This window comes from Garra rufa, chromosome 8 (genome assembly GCF_049309525.1).
Source record: "Garra rufa chromosome 8, GarRuf1.0, whole genome shotgun sequence".
NCBI classification, from domain to species: domain Eukaryota; kingdom Metazoa; phylum Chordata; class Actinopteri; order Cypriniformes; family Cyprinidae; genus Garra; species Garra rufa.
The window spans coordinates 17,708,409-17,721,499 of NC_133368.1; the positions used below are offsets into that span (position 1 = coordinate 17,708,409).

The 13,091-nt window shown below is 35.1% G+C and overlaps 1 protein-coding gene across 1 annotated transcript in view; it reads right to left on the reverse strand.

The window, feature by feature from the left end:
- Nucleotides 1-13,091, reverse strand: part of LOC141340106 (kalirin-like) — a 204,343-nt gene that overhangs the window by 65,628 nt on the left and 125,624 nt on the right. Inside the window, exons 6-8 of the mRNA XM_073845039.1 lie at nt 10,297-10,488; nt 10,039-10,170; nt 7,987-8,217 (exon numbers count right to left, since the gene is read on the reverse strand). Of these exons, the coding sequence (XP_073701140.1) occupies nt 7,987-8,217; nt 10,039-10,170; nt 10,297-10,488 (555 nt within the window). The remainder of the gene's footprint in view (nt 1-7,986; nt 8,218-10,038; nt 10,171-10,296; nt 10,489-13,091) is intronic.

Here is a 13,091-nt window from a genome sequence, read left to right on the forward strand (position 1 = left end):
TCCTCGCTGCTGTAACCTCAACAGTTTTATTAAAATGCTACGCATTTAGCCCTATGTGACGTCTGTTTTTATATTGTTTATTAACGGTATACTTTTTTATATTGTTTGAATCAACTAGCCTAATATACAGAAATAAATGTTTATTCATAACCATACTGAAATAAGTAAATATTGTTAGCTGATGCTAACTGTCTAGCTAACAAGCTTGCTGGTGCTAAGTTGAGGTAATTTTCAGATATGAAGTCCAAATATTTATAATCAACCATCTAGACAGATTACATCTGAGGGAAAAGAAAATATGTGATGTTCAGATGGTAACTACAGAAATTATCAAAGTGTGAAGTGATGCCCTCTGGGGACATTTGGCCAGGGGTGTTTTTACACCACAGACAATGTTTGAGAAAAAATAAAAATATTATGAAAATATAATTAAATTTTTCTTCCTAACTTCAGGCCTTATTCTCATATCATTTATAACTGTGCCGTTCCGCAAAATAACAAGCTTTAAAACACTTTTCTTACTGGTGAAAATGAGATGGTTAAATCAGTTTTCTCTCAGGTAACGTTACAATGCAATGTAAGCTTCACAGTGAACATTGTCAACGTAGACCATATCAACAACAAAAATCTATCTTGACTCCATATAGGCTAGTGGTTATTTTGAGAAAAACCAAGGCTTATAGTAGGATTATAAAAAATATATATGCTAATATAAATTTATAGCCTTTATAAAATTGCAAAATATGTCAGTACTTTTTTACTTAAGTACACAAAAAATGTAGTACTTTTGTACTTTCACTCAAGTAAAATGGAAAAAGGAGTACTTTTACTTTTACTGGAGTAATATTCTATTATACGTATCTGTACTTTTACTCAAGTACTTGATTTGTGTACTTCGTCCACCACTGCATATTAGACTGATAGAAATGTCACTCAGACACACACAATCAACCTGCAAAACTCCAGTACTGCAGCCACAAACTTAACACTGATGTATTACATGTTATCAATAATATTAATATTATTTAAAATATTATTGTATATTCTAGTTGCTCAGGAGACTTGATGGAGTTTAGATTAATTTACAATTAATTAATTAAATTCAATTGTCAACTTTATTATGTATGTACAGTGAGGAAAATAATTATTTGATCTCCTGCTGTTTTTGTACTTTTGCCCACTGACAGATTATGAGACTATAATTTTAATGGTAGGTTTATTTTAACAGTGAGAGACAGTATAACAAAAAAACAAAAACAAACAAAAAAAAAAATATACGGAAAAACGCATTTCAAAAAAGTTATAAACTGATTTGCATTTTAGTGAGTGAAATAATTATTTGACCCCTTTTGCAAAACATGACTTGGTGGCAAAACCCTTGTTGGCAATCACAGAGGTCAGACATTTCTTGTAGTTGGCCACCAGGTTTGTACATATCTCAGAAGGGATTTTGTCCCACTCCTCTTTGCAGATCCTCTCTAAGTCATTAAGGTTTTGAGGCTGACGTTTGGCAACTCAAACCTTCAGCTCCCTCCACAAATTTTCTATGGGATTAAGGTCTGGAGACTGGCTAGGCCACTGCAGGACTTTAATGTGCTTCTTCTTGAGCCACTCCTTTGTTGCCTTGGCTGTGTGTTTTGGGTCACTGTCATGCTGGAATACCCATTCATGCCCTGGCTGAGGTTTTCACCCAAGATTTGATGGTACATGGTCCCATCCATCATCCCTTTGATGCAGTGTAGTTGTCCTGTCCCCTTAGTAGAAAAAACACCCCCAAAGAATAGTGTTGCTACCTCCATGTTTGACGGTGGGGATGGTGTTCTTGGGGTCATAGGCAGCATTCCTCCTCCTCCAAATACGGCGAGTTGAGTTGATGCCAAAGAGCTCGATTTTGGACTCATCTGACCACAACACTTTCACCCAGTTCTCCCCAGAATCATTCAGATGTTCATTTGGCCTGTACATGTGTTTTCTTGAGCAGAAGGACCTTTGCGGGCGCTGCAGGATTTCAGTCCTTCGCGGCATAGAGTGTTACCAATTGTTTTCTTGGTGACTATGGTCCCAGCTGCATTGAGATCATTGACAAGATCCTCCCGTGTAGTTCTGGGCTGATTCCTCACCGTTCTAATGATCATTAAAACTCCACGATGTGAGATCTTGCATTGAGCCCGAGACCAAGGGAGATTGACAGTTATTTTGTGTTTCTTCAATTTGTGAATAATTGCACCAACTGTTGTCACCTTCTTGTTATCCTTGGATAGCTCTTTGGTCTTGGCCATGCTGGAGAGTTTGGAATCTGATTATAACTGAATAAAATTTAAAGTATGGTTTGTGCAGTGTGATGCTATATTTCTTCTAAAACCATGCACTTTATACATGTTCTTTTGAACTCTAGATGAGACAAGATTACTGGGCTATTTTTGAGAAGTAAGGGTCTCTTTTTTCCCCTAACCCTTTTCTGTTTAGGGAGAAACATGAAATAAATCTCACATGTCATTTTTCTTTCATGCAAGTGCGTATCTTTGCACAACATCACAGATGTTTGTTCTCATGGTTACTGAACCAATTTGTATCTACAGTTTAATATATTTAATTTTAGAAATCATCACCAAGCATCTGACCTCTTTCTGTCTATTTACAGTCATGGTAACCGTGATTGCGTGTTTGCAAGTGATACAGTCATAATCAAACATGCAAACAATTGCGTCAATGAGTTCTTGTTTCTGCTACATTGATTAAAGCGTCCAGTGCATGTTCTAAAAACAGCTTCCTTCTTTCACACGCACATTAGCAGAGGCTGATGAGATAAATATAGCCCTGCGTGGCAAGTCCATCACAGGATACAGCTGCTCAAGGCAACGGTCTGGAGTTCACAGATGGCACCCGTTACATCAATCAGTCCAAACACCTGTTTGGCCAAATAAATCAACTTTTAATTCAATAACAATCAGGCATTTGTGTTCGACTATCAGTCACTGTGACTTGCAAGAAGGTTGACTCCAGAAATCCGTGCTGTGTGTTCATAACTATTGATTATGCTCTGTAATGGCTGTTTACATAAAGCAAATCAAACTTATGATAATAATCAAGTACAAGAAATAACCAAGGAAAAGACAAAATAAACTTAACAGGCTTGAGTTTTTCGTAAACATTCAGAAAGGCTACAATTTCTCCTGTTTTAGGGGCCATTGACAAATAAGGATGACCACGATGATGGTAAGTAAAAATCTTTTTAAAAATCTGGTTTAAATTTAAGAAAGCTTACACTTTAAAAAGGTTATTCACAACGATGCCACAGAAGATGCCAGAAAGGTTATTTAAAGAACCATCACTTTCTTCCCTTTTAATAACCTGAAGAACCTTCTTTTACCACAAATAACCATTGAAACAGAAAGGTTCTTCAGATGTTAAAGGTTCTTTATGGAAACATTTAGACATAAAGGACTCTTCTATGGCATTGCGAAGCACCTTTATTTTTAAGAGTGCATTTTTACCAGAACATAGAAAAAGTATTTTCAATCTTTTATCTCTTCTGACTGAAGTATTGCAAATGTAAATCTTATAATTTTTCCTCACAGTTCTGAGTGTATATCTTGTAGTTGTAAGTTATAAAGTTGTACTTGCAAATTTTCCTCAAGAGTTGCAGGTTTATATCTCACAATTTTGACATTTTTCTCAGAATTCTGACTTTACATCTTGCAATTCTTACTTTTTTTTCTCAGAATTGTAATGAAAAAAAGTCAGAATTGTAAGATTTACACCAGGAACCATTTTAACAATTTTGACATTTACCAGAAAAACATCGGAAAACTAAAGTGCACTCTTAAAAAAATAAAGGTGCTTTAAAAGGTTCTTCAAGAATCATCTCTTTCTTACCTTTTTATAATCTGAAGAACCTTCTTTCACCACAAAGAACCTTTTGTGAAACAGAAAGGTTCTTCAGAAGTTTAAAGTTCTTTATGGAACCATTTAGACAGAAAAGGTTCTTCTATGGCATCGTGACGCACCTTTATTTTTAAGAGTGTATGTGTAAAAAAGTGAGACTCTAAGATGTATAATGTCAGAGAGATAGAGAACTAAGTGCATGGAATGGGAATCTCATGGGTGTAAAGCAGTCAGTCTCCCACAGTCTTGCCCAATATGACTCACAACCCTCATTTACAGTACTCCAGTTATCATGGTTTCCCAGGTAACCGAATCAAGAGCACTTGTGTGCTCTGCTGATAACCCCATGACTCACTGCTAACCACAACCAATTCACCACTAACCCCACAAAGAAGCAGAGAAAACAGCAGAACCGCTCTGATCTTATCAAAATGGGCGTCTGACTGAGACAGACTGAGGCACAGATCATATGAAGAGCTCGAGGGAACAGCGTGTTCAATGCAGACAGTTTTTTAAGAAACAGCTCATCCGAAAATGAGCATTCCTATTATGTGGAATAAAAAAGGACGTGTTTAGCAGAATGTTGACTGTCAACTCCAAAAAAAAAAAAAAAACTATTTTTTTACAGCAAGCACGTTCTCATTTTTGTGGTGAACTATTTCTTTTACTTCAACTAGTAGCATTTGTACACAAGCAGGACAGTGTGTGTATGAGTATGGGAGGTCTGTTCATTTACTCTAAATAACTCAACCTACTCATTACCTGTATTTAACTACACACTTGAAGACATTTGGTCACTTCTCACCCTCCATTACTCAAGAATTGCAAACATTTGAGGGTGAGGCAAACTAACATCACCAAATATGGGTATTAATAACAATCTGTCTCTCAGAAAACATCCAACATGTTGATATCTCATTCAAATCAATGACCCAGGTTTATCAGAGCTGTATGTTTGTGTTTAAAGTGTTTAGCATGTTTTATTGCAGCCACCTGATCAGCGTTTGAAGGGTGAAATCCAACTCCACCAATCAGAGATTGACTTTCAGGCATATCAGAAAAATCTGTAAGTGATGCTTTTACCAATCAGCAGGTCAGATCAACTTTAAACACTCATCAAATGCAAGAGGTAATTTAAATTATTCCCTTGATTAATCTACAAAGCAGTGGATAAACAGATCTGAAACACAGTCCACCTGAAATACAATAAATCTGATATCACCATTAAAAACTGCGTCTGAATGTACACAGAAAAAAAGAAAGAAAAAAAAAACACTACCAGTCAAAAGTTTTTGAACAGTAAGATTTTTTTAAGTTTTTTAAAGAAGTCTTTTTTCTGCTGAAAATGTAGCTTTGATCACAGGAATAAATTACATTTTAAAATATATTAAATATATTTAAATAAATCATATTTATTTTAAATAGTAAAACTATTTTACTTTTGCTGTAGTTTGGATCAGATTAATGCAGGCTTGGTGAGCAGAAGAGAATTCTTTAAAAAACATTAAACATCTTACTGTTCAAAAAAATTTGACATGCATATTATATCCATGATTCTGTGGAAATAAAAGGTTTTCAAAAGAACTACAGAATAAAAAACAAAAATATCTTATTTACATCATTTCATGAATCTTAAAATAATGTTTTAAAGAAATATTTATCATTAATATTTTTTATTTTAGTAACTGTTTCTTAAAAACATTAAATCACTTGAGGCAATGCTATTTTCCCTGTAAAAAGAAAGTATACTTTGGCATTTCATACTTTTAAAAAGAGTTTTCCTACAGAAATAATATACTTTAAAAGAATATACTTAAGTGCCAACTGAATCTAATATTAATTGGATGTCCACTACAGGTAAATGATGTATTATATTTTAAATGTATATTAAATGCAATTAGCTACATTTTAAAGTTCCTTTTTTAACACACTTAAGTGGGATTTAAGTACATCTTTATGGAACTACATAATTACTTCTAGCATCTCTGAAATATGGTTTAAGTGTACTTCTGAATGTACTAAACTAAATATATTAAAAACCAAATTAACTAAAACATACTTTGACATTTCTATTGAAATGTGTTTGTATTCAAATATATTTGTAATTACACATTTGCAAAGTTTAGTACATTTGAAATATATTTACTTAAAATGTATTGCTTCTGGATGTATTGTTTCTTTAAAGCACAACAAAAGATTATTAAAACATAATGATTTAAAATATATACTTTAAGGTGAGACACTGCAGGCACAAATACTGTTTTTTCATGCACCTGTCAAATTTGAGATTTTAGGCTTTTTGGTTTTTCATAAAGTGTTTTTTTTTTTCAGACTAGTAGAAAGAAAACACCCAAAATACACTGTTAAGTGTTTCTTTCATAGCACTTTATCTATTTGTGTCAAAAGATTTAAATTACAATCCATATTTTGGTAACACTTTAGAATAGGGAACACTTATTCAGTATTAACTACGACTTTTTACTCAATAAATTCCTAACTTGCTGCTTATTAATGGTTAGTAAGGTAGTTGTTATGTTTAGGTATTGGGTAGGATTAGGGATGTAGAATAAGGTCATGTAGAATAAGGCATTAAAATTTGCCTAATTAGTACTAATAACTGGCTAATATTCTAGTAATATGCATGCTAATAAGCAACTAGTTAAGAAACCGTAAAATAAAGTGTTACCCATATTTTTAAAGGCCGTTTTCTCAAAATGAGTTTTTTTCTCTTAGACTGAGCCATAAATGTCCACTTCAGTAGCACTTACGCACACCAAACTTTACATTTTGATTCCTGTCTATATTCTGAAGGTTTTTACAGAGGGATTTGTTCATATATAATTTGCTTGATTTTATACAGTTTATTCCCCCAAAAATGGCTAAAAAATACATTGTTTTCTGAATTCTTAAAGTTTTTCTGAATTATGGAGTGACAATATGAGATACCCAAAATCCCCTCTGTAAAAACATTTGACACTAACATGTCAAAAAAATTAAACATGAATTTTGAAACAGATTTCATCCAATGTTTCGATTTTTGTACTAGAAATGTATGCAAATTAGTGCATATTTCATTAAATAATGCCTCATTTGCATATTTAAACCTAACATTTTAAAAAATGTTTGCAATTATCAATGTTTTTACCCTATTCACCTGCTGTGTTTGCCTTAAAGTAAAACTTTTAATTTGAGATTATTACATTATTAAGTGTGTTAAGAAACAGCCATGAACGTTTACTTTCTTTAACTACACATAACTGGCTTTGTTCATTAATATTATTTAAAAAAAAAAAAAAAAAAAAACAGGTTTTTTTATATACTTAAGATTTAAGTATACTACAAGTGCACAAAGTTTATCACTTTGGAGTCAGCAGGTTCAAAATAGAAAGCAGAGAGGACTAAAAGCAACCAATACGGTTCTCATAATGACTGAAACTTATACAGGAGTGCAGTAATGTCCGTTTTACTGTTCAGTGTAATGAAGGGTATCATATGTGCTGCTCTCTGCCCTGTGTTTGGCCTGTGGCTGGCCTGAATCTGGCCCCCGTTTGGCCTCATAGCGCTTTAGGTCTTTGGTTCTGGTTCAGATCTTGATTTGGCCGGGTCTACTGGCCGTTCTGCAGGACAGACCCCGGCCTGATAAAGCCTGAGCTGAATCCAGGCCCAGAGCTGCCACAAGACCCGCTGAACGAGGCTAATGGAGAGATATTAACTGCTCCTCTGGGCACATATCCAACACTGAAAATACTCCAACATGAGAAAAAAATACACGCTGTGCATAAAACTGTACAATTCTGAATTTATGGTCAACTGTTGACAAATGTCCTCATTCAGCATTCTGCACTTTAAAATTACAGATGAATTACAGCACATCTAAGAAAAAACATCTAAACTATTTATTTATTTATTTATTTATTAAAGTACTAGAGTGGAACAGTTATGGCTTCAGATGGCAATACTATAATATATTGATAAATCACAGTACCTTACCATATTTATGTGGCTTGGTGTTTGCTGTTACTATAATGCAAAACTGCTTTATCTAAGTACCAACTTAGAGAGAGTCTGAGAAAGTCTAGACACATGTAAGCATTTATCTACCTGTTGGACGTCTTGCTGGAAGACACAAAGCTGCAGTCTCTGATGCAGACGGACTTTACGATGCTGCCAGATGCTCTCCAGACGTCTCTGGTGATGCAGGACCTCATGGACCACGTCCAGAATACAGTGCACGGCTTTAGAGTAGTTAGCAGTTGCAGTCAAAGACTCTGAGTTACCAGGACTCAGCGGCCGCTGAAGAACATCCAGCAAAGCCTTACCATCCTGACTCACCTGCAGAGAGAGAAACAAATGAGAGCTATTATAGGGATGCATTCATTTGACTACAGAATAAAAAAAACTTTTTATAAAAAAACAAAACAAAACAAAACAAAATCACTTCATGAATTTTCTAAAATAAAAAGATTAAATCACTTGATGCAATGCTATTTTCCCCTGTATAAAGAAAGTACACATTGGCATTTTACACTTTTAAAAAGAGTATTTCTTATGGAAATAATATACTTAATATAGAAAGAATATACTTAAGTGTGAACTGAATGTAATATTTTCAGACACTTTGTTGGATATTCATTGCAATTAAATGAAAATGTATTATAATTTAAATTTAAATTAAATGCAATTAGCTTTTTGACAAACTTAAATGGAATTTATGTATACTCTTAAAAATAAAGGTGCTTTACGATGCCATAGAAGAAACTTTTTGTCTAAATGGTTCTTTTAAAAAACGTGAACATTTCTGTTTCACAAAAGGTTCTTTATGGCAAATAAGGTTCTTCAGATTATTAAAAGGTAAGCAAGAAATGGTTCCTTAAAGAACCTTTGACTGAATAGATCTTTGTGAAACCAAAAATGGTTCTTCTATGGCATCGCTTGAAGAACCTTTTGAAACACCTTTACTTTTAAGAGTGTATATATATATCTTTATGGGACTTTATTATTATTAACTAAATTAATTAAATACATGTGGCTTTTGACATTTCTAATCTTCAAAGAATCATGAAAACAAAATCATGGTTTCCACAAAAAATATTAGTAATTTAGAACTGTAAAAATATTTCACAATATTTTAAAGTACTGTATTTTTGTTGAAATAAATGCAGCTTTGGTAATCCTAAAGGGGTTGTTTTAAAAACATAAAAAAAAAAAAAAAAAAAAAAAAACGTACTGACTTTAAATTTTGGAGTTGTAGTGTTTTTGACTGAAGTGGCTTAAAAAGGTTTCATTTTATAACCATTTTGACCAACAGAAATTGTACCAAATTCACTTTCAAATGTTTTAATGCAAGCAAATCTATTTTATTATTTATTTATTTAAAAAATTTTTTGTGTATAATCCGTACATGCTCATAGATGGCTTTCTAAATATATATAAAAAAAGTTAAATAAATTAATAATACTTTCAGATTTCAACATTTCATTTCGGACATCTACTCATTACTCAAGTTGTTAGTGTTTAATGAGATAAACATAAATACTAATGCGACAAACATTGACACATTAATGTTGTATTTTGTACTTGGGTCAATATGACAACTTGGCAGTGAATGATTCTCTGTTTTAAATGAGATCTACAACAGAGCACATTCTCTAATGTCAGATCTTTAAACAGAGTCTTTGGTAAGCGATCAAGGACTTGGAAACACAAAGATGAATATTCAATCATCCACAGGACACATAAAACCACTGTCTGAGTATGAGGGGTGGAGGTCTGTGAACTCAAGTAGTACAACAACATTGTGGCATTGTTTTCCTGTTGTGTCTACAGAATAATTAGGGTCGGTTTACTAATTTCTTCTAGTTTAAACAACATTAGTTGAGCTGTACAAGGTTCCAAAATAGTATTTTTGCAACAGTGCCATAGAAAAACCATTTTGGTTTCCCAAAAAACCTTTTAGTGAACAGTTCCTAAAAAAAAACACCTTTTTCGACTATATAGAACCCTTTCTGCACTTGATAGGTTCCATGGATATTCAAGGTTCTTCATAGAGCCGTTAACGCCAATAAAGAACCTTTATTTTTAAGTGTGAAGGCTGATTATGTAACAAGCACATGACTGAAATGCAGGAGGTTGTACATCGAGTTGTGTTCTCACCTCGGTATAAGCTTGAGTGACCTGTTCATAAAGCGTCTGATGGTGATGAATGGCCAATTCCAGATCCTGCATTTCTGAAGGCAACCCACCTTCACTGCACATCTTACACCACGCATCCACACCAGACAGAAACTGTGCAAACACAGACACAAACACATTAGAAACTATTACACCACTGCCCGCATTGTTTTCAATAGCATCTGTGTCTTCTGAGAGCTACAGATGAAAAACTCAGATGATAAACAGTAAATCACCCACCTGTTCAGATTTCTGATGAAAGACAGCAGACATGGCGAGGATGGTGCTGCGTTCATCAAGAGCGGCGGCAAAGCTCTTCCACTCCTGATCGAGCTGAGTGCTGATCTGTTTGATCTGCTGAGACGCGTAGTGACCCGCCTCCGACAGCCGCGACGCTACCGACATGATGCGGTTTATGTTCACATATGCATTCTGGGAAACATGAGATCAGAGAACATCATAATGTGAAGGCGGGAGCAATAAACAAACATGGCCTGAAAGCAAGTTTTCATATAAACTAGTAGGAATATAAATTTTGGGTGTTTAAATAAAGCAAAAAATCACTAGAGACTGTGTACTACAGAGACTTCACTAGAGGTGAGGGTACCGGGTTCTTAAAGTGAGGTCACATTAGTAAAACTGAGGGGAATTTTGCAGGCAAAAAAGATACAATGTCCATAGTCAATAGTGTAGCAATGTATAAACCACAGCTCACACAGAAGTCGCTTTCAAACAGCACAGCACAGCAATTTGCATGACCAGCTTTAACATGACTGAAATGTGAAGTTTTTCATCCTCACATGAAACATACAATCATGTAGATTCCTACTGAAATTACTGGATTTTTAATGGTAAATCTGACTGGTAAATCTGACTGCACCTTATATATATATATATATATATATATATATATATATATATATATATATATATATATATATACATACTAAAAAAGTGAGTACACCTCTCATATTTCGCATTTAGGATATTTCTCAAAGGACAACTATACTATAGAAATGAAACTTGGATATATTTTATATATTTTACAATGTGCAGCTTGTATAGCAGTATAGATTTACTGCCCTCTGAAAATTACTCATATAGCAATTATTGTCAAAATAGCTGGCAACAAAAGTGAGTACACCCAAAGTAAACTTGTCCAAAGTGTATATAATTTATGTTAGCACCATTGTTATCTGGCACTGCCTTAATCATCCTGGGCATGGAATTGACCAGAGCTGCACAGGTTGTCGCTGGGATCCTCTTTCACTCATTACGGAGCTGCTGGATGTTAGACACATGGTGCACCTTACGCTTGAAGATGCCCCACAGGTGCTTAATAGGGTTTTGGTCTGGGGACATACTTGGCCACTCCATCACCTTCAGCTTCCTCAGCAAGGCAGTTGTCATCTTGGTGGTGTGTGTGGGGTCGTTATCATGTTGGAAAACTGCATTTATGCTCTTGACAGGTTGTCTTCAGCAAACTGTTTGCAGACTTTCCTGTGAGCCAGATGAGGCTTCCTTCTGGGACGACGCCTATGCAAACCGACATGTTGCAGTGTGCTGCGTATGGTCTGAGCAACAAGCTGACCTTCTAGTTCTGCAACCTTTAAAGCAATACTGGCAGCACTCATGTATCTGTTTTTTGAAGCCAGGTTCTGCACCTTACGCAAAGAATGAGTGCTCAACTTCGTTGATCAACACTTGCAAGGCCTGTTCCGAAAGAAGCCCATCTTGGAAAACCTCTGTATGACCCTGACCACTGTAGTGTAACTCGGTTACAGGGTGTTACTGAACCTCTAATAGCCTTGGCCATTTTTGAGAGCAACAATTCTAATTCTCAAATCTTTAGAGAGTTCTTTGCTATGAGATGCCATGTTGAACATCCAGTGGTCAGTATGAGAGAAATGTACTCAAAGCACCTAATTAACACCTAACATAAACAAAGAATAGGGGCATGTGGCTTTGCATGTTAAAACAACATACTGCTGTTATTACTTAGGGTGTACTCACTTTTGTTGCCAGCTATTTTGAGTCATGTATGTTGAGTCATTTTCAGAGGACAGTAAATCTATACTGCTATACAAGCTGCACATTGACTACTCTAGTTTCATTTCTATAGTATTGTCCTTTGAGAAGATATACTAAAATGTTTGCTGAAATATAAGGGGTGTACTCACTTTTGTGATATACTGTATATTTTAGCAATAATTGTTGTACAAATGTTCAGTAATTGGAATAAAAAAAAACTGTTGAACTGTACAGGTGTACAAACCGTACAACTGTATAACTCTGGACAAATGCTGTTCATTATAGCAATTTGACACATTGATATACGGCAGAATGAGCATATATATATGGCTTCAAATGCTCCTCATCCAATTATAATTTAGAGTCTGAACTATCTGTTTAAATGTGTTAATAACAAGAGAACTGAAGGTAAAACAAGCCCTCCATTTAGCCAGATCAGAGTAATGACACCATGAACACAAACGGACTATTGGAATCAAAGCTTAATGAGGCATAAAACTACAATCATGCTGGGATAAAGAAGAGGAGGATGAATGAGCAGCGTGAGTGTGTTTGTGTCTCTGAGCTCAGATGATTGGGAGGTTGATTAAAGTGGTAGGAGGAATTTTGGCTCACTGAGCAGACTGCAGGAGCTACAGAGACAGCTACTGTGAGCATCAGAGAAGCAATCAGACTGCATTAGTTGCATTAAGCCTGGTGGGCGACCTTTGCTGTGATGGTGGGAAACTGGTTGAGCTTGTTAACTATGCTCCTCATACAAGTTGGAACAACTGACCAGGGTGCGTTTCCCAAAAGCATCGTTTGCCAACTATGGTCGCAAGTTCCGTCGTTACCAACGTAGTTCAACGATTTGGTGTTTCCCAACACCATAGTTCAAACGAACATCGCAAACAGCGTCACAAACTTACGTGGTTGGAACTATAGCTGTCGACCTGTGGTTAGAAGTAGGGAGGCACCGATACCATCGGTCGATAAAGCTTGCGCGTTTTGTCAGTAAAGCCGGT